This window comes from Ursus maritimus, unplaced genomic scaffold (genome assembly GCF_017311325.1).
Source record: "Ursus maritimus isolate PB19 unplaced genomic scaffold, ASM1731132v1 scaffold_20, whole genome shotgun sequence".
NCBI lineage: Eukaryota > Metazoa > Chordata > Mammalia > Carnivora > Ursidae > Ursus > Ursus maritimus.
Window position 1 is genome coordinate 51,058,155 of NW_024424453.1, and position 14,569 is coordinate 51,072,723.

General features: G+C 57.1%; 2 protein-coding genes across 6 annotated transcripts in view; one reads left to right on the forward strand and one right to left on the reverse strand.

The window, feature by feature from the left end:
* The first annotated feature begins 722 nt into the window (after positions 1-722).
* ACAA1 (acetyl-CoA acyltransferase 1) lies at positions 723-10,611 on the forward strand. The gene is made up of 12 exons (XM_040636958.1): positions 723-974; positions 1,171-1,264; positions 2,241-2,298; positions 4,294-4,373; positions 4,660-4,702; positions 6,752-6,850; positions 7,816-7,896; positions 9,013-9,203; positions 9,346-9,525; positions 9,800-9,855; positions 9,967-10,112; positions 10,362-10,611. Exons 1-12 carry the CDS (start codon positions 798-800, stop codon positions 10,435-10,437), a joined length of 1,281 nt encoding a protein of 426 aa, XP_040492892.1. The 5' UTR covers positions 723-797; the 3' UTR covers positions 10,438-10,611.
* A 195-nt stretch (positions 10,612-10,806) lies between these two features.
* DLEC1 (DLEC1 cilia and flagella associated protein) overlaps positions 10,807-14,569 on the reverse strand; it is a 71,725-nt gene continuing 67,962 nt past the window's right edge. For 4 of the 5 annotated variants that reach the window (XM_008710228.2, XM_040636954.1, XM_040636955.1 and 1 more), the window contains 7 exons: positions 14,371-14,465; positions 14,107-14,191; positions 13,714-13,923; positions 12,436-12,597; positions 11,393-11,546; positions 11,056-11,179; positions 10,807-10,979 (listed from right to left, as the gene is read on the reverse strand). In XM_008710228.2, the coding sequence (XP_008708450.2) occupies positions 10,856-10,979; positions 11,056-11,179; positions 11,393-11,546; positions 12,436-12,597; positions 13,714-13,923; positions 14,107-14,191; positions 14,371-14,465 (954 nt within the window). In that variant the 3' untranslated portion in view covers positions 10,807-10,855. The remainder of the gene's footprint in view (positions 10,980-11,055; positions 11,180-11,392; positions 11,547-12,435; positions 12,598-13,713; positions 13,924-14,106; positions 14,192-14,370; positions 14,466-14,569) is intronic. The other variant, XM_040636957.1, reaches the window with a different exon arrangement.

A 14,569-nucleotide genomic window follows, 5' to 3' on the forward strand; every position in this document is an offset into this window, starting at 1 on the left:
AAGGGTCATGCAGCGCCTGGGTGGCTCAGTGGTTGAGCTTCTGATCCTTGGTTTCACCTCAGGTCAGGATCTCAGGGCCTACAGTTCTAAGCCCCATGTGGGTTTCATGCTCATTATGGAGTCAGCTTAAGATACTCTCCCTTCCCCTCTGCCCCTCCCCCAGCTCTTGCGCTCGGGCTCTCTCTCTCAAATAAATAAGTAAAAAATGTTTAAAGATTATATATTTATTTGAGAGAGAGCGCGCGAGAGAGCACAAACGGAGGGGAGGGGCAGAGGGAGAAGCAGACTCCCCACTGAGCAGGAAGCCCCATGCGGGCGGAATCCCAGGAACCCGGGATCATGACCTGAGCCAAAGGCAGACGCTCAACGGACTGAGCCACCCAGGCGCCCCAATAAATAAAATCTTTAAAAACAAACAAACAAACCCACAAGACACCGAAAGGACTCTTCAGTAGGCAGACTGCTAGGGGAAAGGTTTCCTGCCGGCATTTCTGGGCGGGGCTTCGGAAGTGTCCACCTCCTGGTTGGCCGGCTTAGGCTATCCCAGGCGGGGCTTCGGGATTTTGAGGGGGTAAGACTCTCTACCAAAACAAGAGCTCTGCTGGTTTGATTAGAAGCCGGGGGTGGGACTTGAGGTAGACACCCCTTCTGGTTGGCTGAGGTGGGAGGTGGGCGAGACTTCGGGGCGGGGCTGTGGGCAAGGTTAAGGAATCAGGGTCTGCGCCTGCGCGGGCTGCCATCTGTTAGCTCTACGCTGTTCCTTGCGGACGGTGAGGTCTACTGGGCCGAGTCGCGCGATGCGGAGGCTGCAGGTGGTGCTGGGCCACCTGACGGGCCACCCTCATTCTAAGGGGGAGCCGGCGCCGCAGGCAGCGCCGTGCTTGAGTGGTGCCCCGCGGGTGTCGCCCGAGGACGTGGTGGTGGTGCACGGGCGGCGCACGGCCATTGGCCGAGGGGGCCGCGGCGGCTTCAAGGTGAGGGCCCTGGGTCCGGGCGCGGGTGGGAGACGGCGGGCCTGAGCGGGCTGGGGTCTGGTCCCTCGGCGTCGGAGGTGGCTCCGCGCCCGAGCTGTGACCGCTCTGTGTCTCTCTGTGGGGTGGGGGAGCGGGGGTCCCGGGAACCCCGTGCACTGCTGGCGGGGGATCACCGTGGCCGCGCCTCCCGCTGCAGGACACGACCCCTGATGAGCTTCTCTCTGCTGTCATGACCGCGGTTCTCCGGGACGTCAAGCTGAGCCCAGCCCAGCTGGGGGATATCTGCGTGGGTGAGCACACTGCCCAGGCCCTGGACTTGGTCCTCCGCGCCATCCATCGGGCCAGAGCCCTCCTCAAACACCCTCCAGGCACCTTCCAGGTGCTTTCACTGAGGGGAATGTCGAGGGACTCCATGCAGTGAATTGAATCGTTTCTTTAGGGCTAGATCCTATCCTTCCCTCCCGCCTCCAGGCACTTTCTGCCCCTCCACCCCTACCCAAGCACGTTCTGTCTGTTAAGTATGATGGAAAGCAGCCATCTCCATGGCATTGTAACACCCAAGCTGTTGGCACAGGAGTTTGCGGACACCGTAGGAGACAGGCGTCAGGGTTCCCCAACCCATCCTGCCTGTGCCACCACAGAACAGAAGGACCATCAAAAACCATGTAGTTCAGCCCCTCACAGATAAAGACATTAGGTCCTGGAAAATTTGCCCCAGAGACTGAACCTGAATCCAGAGCCTCTTGACATTCAGTCCAACCCTTTACCTCCAACCCTACTCCTCTAGCCTGAAAACATCAGAACTTGGCCAGACTCCTATCAAGTAGGTCCCATCCTTAGGTGGGGAATCACTGTTCCACCACTGAAATGCCAGCAGGGTTTGGCTGAGGACACACAGAGAGGTGTGCATTTTCAGAAATTCATTTTCCTAACTGACAAGACAAGTTCATTGACTGCAAGCTTTGCATTGCAATCTTCTTTCCATGTTTCCTTGAAAAGCAGGCAGCCAGCCTGCCCACTGTGCATTGATTTGGGAAAGCAGGGTGCAGGGCAAGGGAGCTTATGACTCTTGGGGACTGGGTTTAATTGTATGACCAGGGCAAGCTGCTGTATGACCGGCTCCTTGAAATTCCAGAGCCCCAAGGGAGCCTGCTGAGGGCTTGTGTTGTTGAAGGAAGATCTGGAATATCCCCTTTCTAGTATTCACAACTTTACCTTAGTGTCTAGAACACTATCTGGCACTGAATAAAGGTTTGTTGTCCACAGGAAATGTGCTTCAGCCGGGGGCCGGAGCAATCATGGCCCGAATTGCTCAGTTTCTGAGGTAAACTTTTCTAGTTCTAGCTGGGGTTTGGCCATTTTGGCTCTTGAGTAGGCTCAGGCCCCAGGGAACTCAGCCTATGAGTGGAAGAGGATCAGGTTGGACAGCAGACCCAGATGCAGCCAGGGTCCTTGGCACCCTGCTTTTGTGGACACTACCTTTCCCCTACTTTGGCATTGTCTTTGGTGGTTTTGGGAGTTTTTTGTTTTGTTTTGTTTTGTTTTTTTAAGTAACCTCTGTGCCCAGTGTGGGGCTTGAACTCAGGACCCTGAGTTGCGTGCTCTACCGATTGACCCAGCCAGGTGCCCCTCCCCTACGTTGAAGGAAGGTTGCATTATGGGCACTGAGCCAGGACAAACAGCACCTTTGGGACTAGAGCAAAAGCCTCTGTGTCCTAATGATTTAGCCAAAGTCAAATTGTTGCTTTGCCTTTTGTAAGTGTGGACTCTGTCCTCTTTTGCCAGGTAACTAACCAGGAAGGCACACTAAAGAGTGACTTTGAACTTTTTAAAGCTGGTTGAGCAAGCTGAGACCTTCAAGGGGTAGACTTGGGGATGTGGCAGAACCCTGGGGTGAGGGGCAGCCCAGGAGGGGCCCTGGGAAACTTGCCCTTCACCACTTGCTATTCCAAGACAAGGGAGGAGGGCTTAAATTATTGTCATGTGTAGATTTAAGAACCACTTAACTTTGCACTCCCTACTACCTGGAGAAGAAATAATAGGACATTAGCCAGTGATGGAACAGGAAAATTGACAAAACCTCTGAGGACTAGGAGAGGTTCAGACTGCTTAGCATGGAGTTCAAGAACTCTCTCGATCTGGCTCCAGACTTACCATCCAGCCTTATCTCCCAGCTGTTTGTTTGCCTTGACTTTTCCTCTTTCAGCCCACCTGTCTGCCCATTGCCTTCCCTGTGTTGGTCATTCTGTCCCCTTGTAGTGCTCTCCCTACCTCCTCTCTCTGCACGGTTATTTCAGTCTCTGCTAGCTGATCCATTTTCTGTGTGTTGGTTGGCCATCCTCTAGGGCGTGTCAGCATCCCTCAGGTGGTGCTTTGTATTGACCAGGTATTTAGTGAACAGCTGGTAGATTGGATGAAGAGGTGATAACTAGGTAGTAACTAGCTAGTAAGGAGTTAGGAGACCTGGGATGGGTTACACAGGCTGCATGGGCCTAGGAGGCCCCCCTGAGAGACTCTCAGCAGGGCCTGGCCTGGGCACTAGCTCACGTGTTGCTGACCCGGGCTGCACACCAGAATCACCAGAGCACGTTCACCCCCTGAAGTTCTGAGTCCATGGGTCTGAGGAGGGCCTGGGATTTTTCTCAGGGTTTTATACCCTTGGTCAGGGCAGGTTACATCAGGAGGGACAGCCCCCCCAGCTTCTAGGCCTGGGACCAGTGTGGAAACCTAGGGGAACATGCCCAAACAAGGGACGTTAGAATACTTGGTACCTATAAAGGGTTCTTTGTCCAGCTGAGAACAGACCTTCCAGGGAGAGTGGGAACATATAGGGCTAGCTGTATAGTTACTGGTAAGGCTGATGCTTGAGTGAGTTATTTATTTATTAAATTTTTAAATTTTTATTTATTTATTTTGCCCTGGTTCTCTGCCCCAGCAACAGATCCTGTTCCCTGTTTTTTTTTTCTTTTTTTTGAGGAAACGGATGTATAGTTTTCTTTTTTTTTTAATCTTCAAAGGAAGAGAAAAAAGGATCCCTGTGGCCCAACCAGTTTTCCTTGCCTTTGGGCTATTCTCAGCCTTGGTTGAGAAGAATCACAGAAGGAAAGAGCATGTATTTGTGGGGCCCTGGGGAGCAAGTGACTGCAGAGATGGGGTCTGCCTAATATGGATCTGGCCTGGAGAGGGGACAGGGCTGTTTGTTCCCCTGGGTTTTGCACCCCTTGATGGGGCAGTCCTATTGACCAGGAGCATAGGCCTGCTTTCCATGAGAGCCTGGCAGAGGAGAGGGGACTGACTGTGGTCTCACTTTCTGTTTCAGTGACATCCCAGAGACTGTGCCTTTGTCCACTGTCAATAGACAGTGTTCATCTGGGCTCCAGGCGGTGGCCAGCATAGCTGGTAAGTTGTGACGGGGTGGGTGCCCACTGCTACAGCTTGGCCTGGGTCCTGGTTCCATTGGTTTGGGTCAGCAAGGTCACTGTCTATTGGGCAGGCAATAAGGATTTCTGAGAGGACTGTCTGGAAGAGCCCCTTGCCACTGCACCCAGCCTTTTTGGACACCTGGGTCTTACCATCTCTGAGGCTGGGGCCGAGTCCTTTTAGAGACCAGGTGGGGAAGAAGCTCCTCTGTTTCCAGAACAGATGGACTCTGATAAAGAATGTTTATGAAATGCTTTTGTTGCAGGTGGCATCAGAAATGGGTCTTATGACATTGGCATGGCTTGTGGGTAAGAATTTCTTTCTGCCAGAGCTTACTAACCAGCTTCTAATAATAAAACTAATTTTCATGTCCTGAGTTCTCAGAGGCCATGGTTATAGAATTCTCCCTTAGCCCTTTTAGGCAGATGGCTGGGAGTAGGTTCCGACAAATTCAGCTTAGAAGCAGCCCCCAGCTCTGGGTGCTCAGGAATTGCTCACACGTCTCAGCACTAGTGGGGAAAGGGAATTGGCTTTTAAAAGCTTGCTTTCTTGGAAATTTGTCAGGCAGGAAAATGCAAGTATTTTGAGAAAATATAGCTTTTGGGTTTCCTTCTGTGGCCCTTGTTGATTTATGATGCTATTGAGACACTGCAGTTTTGGTTCCCTAAATCCAGGGACCGTTGCCTACTCTATAACTAGCCTGTTCATTTTATGAGGCTGTAGGTCCCCTTGACCCCCTCCTTGGTACCAGGGTGGAAACTTGGCAGCTGCCTGCTGGACTCTGAGGGGCTTGGTCAGCTCTGTAGTGGTTCGGTCACTGTCAGCTGTAGCTCTGTCTTCAGCTATAGCACCTGGAGCCACAGAAGGTGTACCAGGCAGTGCCTCCAGGGAGGGGAAGGGCCCTGGAGCCCAGTCTGGGGTGGGCATCTAGGATCGGGAGGCAGGCAAAGCCAGGGCTCTGGCAGGCTCTGGGAGGTGAGCAGCCCCAGGATTTTGACATGTTCTCTCTGCCTTTCATTTCCTCTTTGTAGCATTTCTTGATTAGAGTGTTGTTGGGCCACCTCGGAACTGTGCTGCCTGGCACTGGTTGTCTGCACTTGTAAATAAAGCCAGAGAGACCACACTGCAGAGCCTTCGGCCAGGCAAGGGCCGCTGGCAGTCTGCCCTTTGATTTCTCTCATGTCCCTCTACTTACTGGGGGAGGCAGAGGTGTGAATAACTTAAGGAGAAGGCTACAGTCTCCATGAGTTCTTTAGAGGGCATCTGAGTCCCCAGGCAGGTTAAAGACTATGTTTCTAGAGTATTGAGGGTCTGGGCCAAGACCATCCCCCACAGGCTTTGATCATGAAGAGCCCAGGGCTTCCTGGTTGGGAATGGGCTCTGGGGCCAGACACCTAAATCTGGATCCCTGCTGAGTGACTATGGACAAATTACTCAGCTCTCTGAGCCTCAGTGTCCTCGTCTATAAAACGGGGATAACTACCTCAGTCCTGTTGGTTGATAAACGGAGTAATAACAGCAGCTACCACTCTGGGACATAGGTCATGTGACTAATGCTGTTGAAAGCTAATATCTGAAAAGCTTTTCAAATAGCAGAGAGCATGTGAAAAGCATTTAGAGTTACAGGTTATCCCTTGAGGCCCTATGTTCCTGCGTCTCCTTGAGGGCCTTTTTTTTTAAGCTTTATTTATTTGATAGAGAGAGAAAGCACACTCGCACTCACCCGAGGCAGGGGGGAGGGGGAACAGAGGGAGAGGGAGAGAGAAACCCAAACAGACTCCTTACTGAGTATGGTGCCGGACTTGGGGCTCGATCTCAGAGCCCTGAGATCAGACCTGAGCCGAAACCAAGAGTCGGATGCTTAACCGACTCCGCCACCGAGGTGCCCCCTGTCCCTTTGAAGGCCTTTTTGACAGCTCTAAGCTGAGATCTTCCCTTCCTCTGAGCTCCTAGCACCTCCTAGTCAATGCGGGTCAGACACCCTTTGGTCTATGGCTTCTAAAATATTTGGCTCTTCTACCCTCTGCACCTATGCTGCCTGAGGGCACGGCCCGGGCTTCCTGGATGAGGTCGGCACCAGGAGGCTCTCACCGGCCGGCTGCAGGAGCATTTGTGTTAGGCAAGCATAGCCCTGCCTGGGAGTGTGGACTGTGCAGCGCTCTGTCCTGGTGTGGGGGTGGAGGTGACTCAGCAGCCCTGCACCCCCAGCTCTGCCTTGCTAGCCAGTGCCCTGCCTAGGGTTTCCAGGCAACCTGCTGGGTTTCCCAGGGCCGCCTGGCTGTTTCCCAGGACTCGTGGGATGCAGAGCTACCCCGGGGCAGTCCTGAGGGTGACGACCTCCTCTGCTGCCTCCTCAGGGTGGAGTCCATGTCCCTGGCTGACAGAGGGAACCCTGGGAATATTACCTCACGCCTGGTGGAGAAGGAGAAGGCCAGAGATTGCCTGATTCCTATGGGGTGAGTGTGCCCCTCAGCTCCCTTTCTGGCCTGGAGCAGGTGCGCAGAAACTTGGATCATCTGTGGCCTGCCTTTGTTCTACTTGGCTGGCACATGGAGATGGGACTTGCTGCCTCTGACTTCCCTTTCCTGAGGCCTCCAGGTCCTCTGTGCCTCTAGGTTTCCAGTCGTGGCCCAGCCTATTACTCCCACCCTGAGGGGCCAGTCGCATAAGGAACCATGGCAGCTGCATGCCAAAGATTTGTTGGAGGCCTAGAAACTTGAAGTGGAAGGGCTTTGAGTTGGAACACACTGGTGAGGGGGCTTGGGTCCCATCAGATGCCACATCACAGTGCCTTGCGTTTGCTCAGCACCTTAGCTCTGCAGCCAACATCGCTGAGCCTCTGGGCCATCCCCCAGATTCATAAGCAGGGAGTCATGGGTCCCCTGAATGTGAGATTTGAGGCTCAGAGAGGGGCAGTGCCCTGGCTGCCTCCACATCCAGTGACCCCATCTCCCAGGAAGCCTGTAAGGCCAGAAGCCCAGGTTGGAAGACCTAGCTGTGGCTCTGGGTTCCCAGGGTGAGGGCCGGCTCTGGTCACAGTGAGCAGAAAGCCTATGGGTGGCCTTCCCAGAGGGCCATGGGGGCCTTCCTCTCCCCACCTGAGAGCAGCTTTCCTCAAGGCATAGGAAAAGCTGGCTAAGAGGAACCAGTTAGTGTCCCCACCCATTCCCTCATCTGCCCCTCTGCTGGGCTGGTCTTTCTGGTGTACAAGCTTCTCGGGGTCCAGCCAGCACTGCTGCCTCCCTCTCTGTGCCCCCACACTCCACCCTGAGTCATCTCCTGTCTCCATGGCGTGGACCGGCCCTCCCGTCCTCCCCTGCCTACAGCTGCAGGGATCCAGAGTTGCAAGCAGAGTTCTGTGGCCTGGCCCAGGCCCGCAGGCTGCTGGGCACGTCCCCACGGTGTGCTGGTTTTGTTTTAGGATAACTTCAGAGAATGTAGCTGAGCGGTTTGGCATTTCGCGGGAGAAGCAGGATACCTTTGCCCTGGCTTCCCAGCAAAAGTGAGTGCTGTTTGGAATGCGGTGTTTAAGAGGCTGGAGAGAGGTTTTGAGGCTGATTAAGTGGCCTCAGGTGGAGCTGCCCTTGGGCTACAGGTGGGCAGTGAGCAGTTTCCAAGCCTAGTGCCTGCCAGGAGGGAGAGGTGGGCAGGGGCCAAGGTGTGCTAGAAGCACGTTGGTAGTTCTTCCGTGTCCTGTTACTGTCTATTCACCCTGCGTCTCTCCCTAGCTGGGCTTCGGTTTCCCAATCTATTCATCAGGAGTGTAATGAGGGCCAGGACTGTTCTTTGATTGTCTGTGGTTTGGTGATTCGATATGGCAGCCACAGGCTTCTCTAGCTCACCTGGTCGATGGGGCCTGCACTGCTGGGGACCCTGGCATTCCAGCTTCTGGACCACTCCTGGGTCTGGGGTAGCCTCAGAAGACCTCCAGGGGCTCAGGCCTCTGGGAAGGGGCAGGCTGAGGTTGACAAGCCCTAGATGCCTAGAGAGGACAGCAAAAGAAGGGAGTGGGCTTCTCTGAGGAAGTGGTTCTTAGGTACTTGGGGTCAAGGAAACATTTGAAAACTTCGTGAAAACTGGGATCTTCCCCAGGGGAAACCCCTGGGCACTGACATCTTGCATATGATTCCAAGGATCACCCTAAAAACACTTTGTGCTTTTGTACTGTTTACTAAGATTCATTAAGTAGTGTAGTGTATGTCATTTTAAATGTGTGGAAACTGGGGAACACATGAAATTTTGCCATTGGGATGGAACAAACAAGTTGGTAGAACCCAGCACAAATATTCCTGGGGCTCCGTCTTCAGTTTGGCCCAGAGAACTGAGCAGGCTCAGTCCCTCTTGGATTAAGGGCTCAAAGTGGGAGGCAACACATTTAAACTTCCCCTTGCCCTTCAGGGTTGGGATTGGCCAGGATCTGAAGATAGGAGGCTGGTGGTGAAGAAGGCCCCATAAGGCCTCAGGCCTCCCACTCCCCCGAGGAGAGTGTGTCTCACGTTTAGCAGCCTGAGCTTGTGTGTCTTCCCCAGTAGGCAGGGGGGGTGGAGGCAGTGGGAGGGACCCCTGGGAGGAAGGGACCTCAAGGGAGCCTGAGCCTGGCTGTCCATGGTGCTGGCAGGGCAGCCAGAGCCCAGAGCAAGGGCTGTTTCCAAGCTGAGATTGTACCTGTGACCACCACGGTCCATGATGACAAGGGCACCGAGAGGAGCATCACTGTGGCCCAGGATGAGGGTATCCGCCCCAACACCACCATGGAGGGCCTGGCCAAACTGAAGCCTGCCTTCAAGAAGGGCGGCTCCACCACAGCTGGTGAGACTGGGCTGGGGAGGGCCAGGAGGGGCAGTGTCCATACGGGGTGTTCTCCGGGAGCCTGGAGCCCCCAGGCAAGGTGTGCAGGTGCAGCTTCTCCGCCCTGCCCTGAGGCATCCTAACCCCTACGATTTGCCTCTAGGAAACTCTAGTCAGGTGAGTGATGGGGCAGCTGCCCTCCTGCTGGCCCGGAGGTCCAAGGCAGAAGAGTTGGGCCTTCCCATCCTTGGGGTCCTGAGGTCCTATGCGGTGGTTGGGGTCCCACCTGACATCATGGGCATTGGACCTGCCTATGCCATCCCTGTAGCTTTGCAAAAAGCAGGTAAGGTGGTTCCTTCATAGTCTCTATCTGTATCCCACTCCTGTCTCTCGTGCTGTTGCCGGTATGGGGGGAGGTCATGCCAGTGCTGCAGAGTGAAGGTGGGCCAGGCTAGCATCCCTACCCCAAGCCCTTCCTGACCCACCTGGCACCCATCTGCCCCTGTGGATTAGAATACCAAGCAGCCTTTAGGCCATGAATGGGATGGGGCCCTGGGGAGACAGAGTCCTACCAGGGGGACACTGGGTCAGCTCAGGTCTTTTCCCCTTGCCCCCAGGGCTGACGGTGAATGACGTGGACATCTTTGAGATCAACGAGGCCTTTGCAAGCCAGGTGAGCTTTCTTCTCTCCCTGGTGCCTGGGCCCTGGATAGCCGAGCTGGAGCCAGGGGGCATGTGCAGGCGTTGGGGACGGTACTGTGGCTGATGCTCTGCCTCCTTCCAGGCTGTCTACTGTGTGGAGAAGCTCGGACTCCCCCCCGAGAAGGTGAACCCTCTGGGGGGTGCAGTGGCCTTGGGGCACCCATTGGGCTGCACTGGAGCTCGACAGGTCATCACGCTCCTCAATGAACTGAAGCGCCGTGGGAAGAGGTAAGCTGGGGTAGTTGAGGGGGAAGCGTATATGCGCACACTCTGAATGGACAACGCAGGGCCGTGACCCCTGTTTTCCCTGGGGGCCGGGGGGAGGGGCACCCTGGCCTCCAGCAAGTACCTGCCACCCTGTGTGTGGGCTTAAGTGGGCAGTCTGGGAACTGCATGTCCAGAACTCTGGGCAGAGTTTGGTGGCGAGGCCTCTGCCCCTGGTGCTTTCACCCAGCCAACACCGTCTTGCTTCCACAGGGCGTACGGGGTGGTGTCCATGTGCATCGGGACCGGGATGGGAGCCGCTGCTGTCTTTGAATACCCTGGAAACTGAGCAAGGCCCCACCTCATTCTGCTCTGCTGGTGGCAGTGGCACTGGGACAGACATGGGACTGGTGCCACTGTACAGGCGTGGCTGAGGTTCAGGGCTGCCTTCTGTCGGGTCACCCAGGCCACCACATGGGTCCTGGGGGTGAGGAGTGCAGCAGACAGTAAATACGTATTCTCATCTTGGTGGCTGTGGTTTTTGCCAAGGGCCAGTGCTGGCTGTCACGGGTCTTGCCTCTGGCCCAGCTGCATGCTGAGGGCAGATGAGGCAGGGCCTGGGCTAAGACCACTGCCCACCAAGGGGGTCCCTTCCCTCCCCAGAGCTTCTCAGAGGTCCTCCAGCATGCGCCCCTGCCCAGCAAACCTGTTCCTTAGCTCTAGGTCACGTTTTATTTCCAAAGCTGGGGGGCTGAGGGGAGAGAGCCTCAGAGCTGGTGGGGTGACACATATTTCTCATCATAAGAGCCTTGGCCCCGGAGCCGTAGGGTGCAGGCCTTCTCACCGAGCATGCCTTCCACCACCAGTGTAGACTCATACAGCTCACTGCTCCTGTGAGGGTGGAGGTCACTTACTGAGGTTGGGAAGGAGGCCCCAGCCTATGGGCAAGGCTGGGAGAGGCTGGTACCTGGCAGTGAAGAAAACTTGGAGGGTGATGGTATTTGGGGGAGCATTGACCAGTCGTGCCTCCAGCAGCCCACTGTTTGGAGATACCTTGAAGGCCGCAGGGTCCTTATCTGGCTCCTGCTGGCCTGCACCGAGGGAAGGGAGCACACAAAGCATGGGCAGCTCCAGGCGCCACCCAGAGAGGCCCCCGCAGCTCAGGTGTGCGCCTCTGGTCTGGCTCAGTGCCACGGGGCATGGCAACCCCGGGATCACTTGGGATTTGGGGACCGGCCATCTATGCAGGAAGCCCAGGTGGTGCCCGCCCGCGGTGGGGGAAGTGGTGGGCAGGTACAACGTACCCATCAGCACAGCCCAATAGCTCCGACAGCCGCTCAGGTTCATGAGGTTGACCTCCCGGACCCGCTCCTCATCCACAAAGCAGGTCCCGAAGTCCACCCAGCTGGTGGAGAGCTGCAGCTCGGGAACGACCACCGTGGCCCTCAGGGGCACCACCTAGGGGGCCAGAGCCTGGAATGTGGGGTCCTCGTCCCCTCCTGCCGGGCTCCGGGCCGGGGTCTCAGGGACACGGGGCCCTGCTGACCCCCGGTTCTGAAGCTTCTGAGGAGCACACAGGCAGCACCACAGCGAGTGGAAGGGGGCTGGTGCCAGCAGCTAAAACCAAGGCTGGTGGGGTCTGCGCCAGTAAAGGGTCCCAAAGACACCATCTGCTCTCTGTCCACCCCCACTCCCCCTGCCCTGATCAAGCTCTGTGGTTTCTTCTCCCTGGTGAGGCCGCCCTCCCCCGCTGGCCCATCCTCCATCCGATGGGGGCCCAAGGCCCAGCCCTCTGCCCCTCCTGGGCTCTAGGCCATCTCACCTCTTCCCTTGGCCTCAGGCCCCACCTGTGCGCTGATCTGCCCTGGCTCCTGGAGGCCCCCCCTATCACCCTCAGGCACTGCCATACACCCCTCATCACCTCAGCCTTCTCCACCCCTGGGCCCCAGCAGCCACCCAACGACCAAGCTGGAGGGCCTGCCCGGTCACAAACGGATTCTTCCTTCTGACCTCCCTAGAAGCCACGCCTTAGGCTATTCCTTTCTGTTCCTCACCTGTACCTTCCAGCTGGGAGGCTTCACATGCCACATACCTCCTCCAGGAAGCCTTCCCTATTTCCACCCTACCTCGGCACCCTGAGCTGAGACAGGTAAGGAAGGATGACCCTCATCTCTCCACATGTGTCGTCAGGGAAAGGCCTCTTGCAGGGCAGACCAGGCCCTCAGGGCAAGGGCTGGGGCTCCTCCTCTTATTTCTGAAGACCGTGTCGGGGTCTGTCCTCTGACCCACGAGAACAGAGCCTGGCCCGTTTCCGCCCTCTCTGACATGGGGCAGGCCTGGGACTCACCTGAGTGGTCTGGTTGGGGAACTCCAGGATCAGGTTCTGAGTAAACACCATCTCTTTCTCCCCACTGGCGTGCTGCTGAATGTCCACTCCAGGCAGCATCTGGTCAGCCGGGAGCTTCTGATAGGAGAGCAGCTCCAGGGACAGCGAGAAGGACACGTTCACCTGAGCAGACGTGAACGAAGCTGTCCCCTTAGGCTGCAGAAGGCAGGTGGCAGCTTCCCCACCTGGAGTTCCGTCCTCCTTCCCTCCACGGCCCCCACTGCCCGGCAAGGCCCCAGCTCGGCCCCTGCCCACAGCCAGCCTGCAGGGCCAGCCCAGACTGAGCCAGCCCTGCCCGGTGAGCCGCCCAGCAGTGCGCCTGCCTCCACCCAGCGCCCTGTCTGGTGCATTCAGTCCACAGACACGGCACCCTGCTCTGTGCCCAGCACCCGCCTGCCCTCTGGAGCTGAGAACCTCGAGGGGAGACTACAAGCAAACCGCCATTTACCCCTTGGCATGACCAAGGCTGTGGGTGTGGGATGAAGAGTGGGGAGACATGGAGACTGAGGAGGTCAACAACGGTGTGGGGGCTACTGGTTGGAGAGGGGCCAGGGAGGAGGATGCCAGGGCTCTGCTTAGGCACAGGGTTGGGGGCAGTGGTATTTGCTCACATCAAACACTCCCACCAAGAGTGGAGGCACAGGCGTGGGCAGGACTGGGTGAGGAGGACAATGGAGAACTGAATTGGGGCTAGAATTCTGGTCAGGATCTGATGCCTGGGTTCCGTAAGCACACAGAGGGTGAGAGGTAGTACTGTTATGAAATATCCTCTCTCTGAGAGCCCTGGGGCTCCCTGGGGCATTTTAAAGGGACCTTTACTTGGTGACAGCCTGTGGTTTCATGGCGCCCTGGTAGAACAGGTCCTCTGGCTGTGCTTCGGGGCTGCCCCTCAGTTTACCTCTGAAGAAGGGAGCCAAGGCTAAGTGAACCGAGGGTGCCCGTCCTTCTTTCTTTTGTAGATGTTTCCCCTCCAGGCTGAGGTCCTGGGGGAGTCTGTCGCTGAGCACAGCATCTGGCTCATGGCAGGCACTCGGTTATGCCTATACCGAAGTGCAGTTGGGAGGAGCACATGTGCCCGCGCCCTGACACTCTGGAAGCGGATGCCATGAGAGTGTGCAGTGTCCGGACACAAATGTGCACAAGCGCGTGACGGTGGTGGGCACACGCCTGTCCACATGTGTGCATGTGTGTGCGAGGAAGGTGAACTCGGGCCCAGGTGACTGCAGAGCCCCCACTGACCAGCATGTTCTCCCGAGGGTGGAGCACCAGCTGCTTGCCCGCCCTGGCCTGCTCTTCCTCACAGCCCTGTTCCCTGCCAGGAGCTCGGCGTCGGCTGGCCCCTTCTTGAGAAACAGAGAAGGGCCTGGAGACCAGGAGCCGGAAGTACTGTGGGATCTCGGTGGTGTTGCTCAGCTTCAGATGGTGGGTGGTCACCCGCTCACTCAGCACCTGGGTGGCCGCAGAGGTGGGGGAGGCCGGGGATGCAGCTCTCCCCTCCTGGAGCCCGTGTCCCCGGGGTGGAGGCACTTCTGGGGGAGGAGGCTCCGGGCTGTAGGAGGGCTCACAGGGTGATCTGAGGTCCAGGTAGACTGGCAGGGCTGGGGGGGGGGGGGGGGGGGGCAGCACACTCACCCCAGTACAGGGCTGCTCCGGGATGAGGTCACTGGCCTGGTGCCGGAACTCCACGCCACCGCCGTAGTCCAGCTCCACGCTTAGCCTGCCAGCAAGGACCACGGCTGGGCCCTGGGGGCCTCCCGGCTGTCCCCCTCTGCTCCTCTGGCCCTAGCCAGCCTTTGCGGGGGCTCACCTGCTGGCTTCTGCCTCCCATTCCCACCCTCTTGCTCCCAGAGAGAAGGTGCTCTCCACAGGGGGTAACGGGAGGCCCAGCCAACTCACTGTGCAGGCCTCACGGAGCTACACAGGTCTAGCCTCAGGGGTCCCGCGGCAAAGTCCTGCAGGCGACGCCTCCTCCCTGGAAGCTCTCTTTCCACCTGCAGAGCCCAAGCCCCATTACTGGCGGTCCCTGAGCTGAGGAGGCAGCAGGCCACCCGGGAGAGGCGGTGGCCGCGGCCCCACCCGAGCTAGGAGGGCTCAC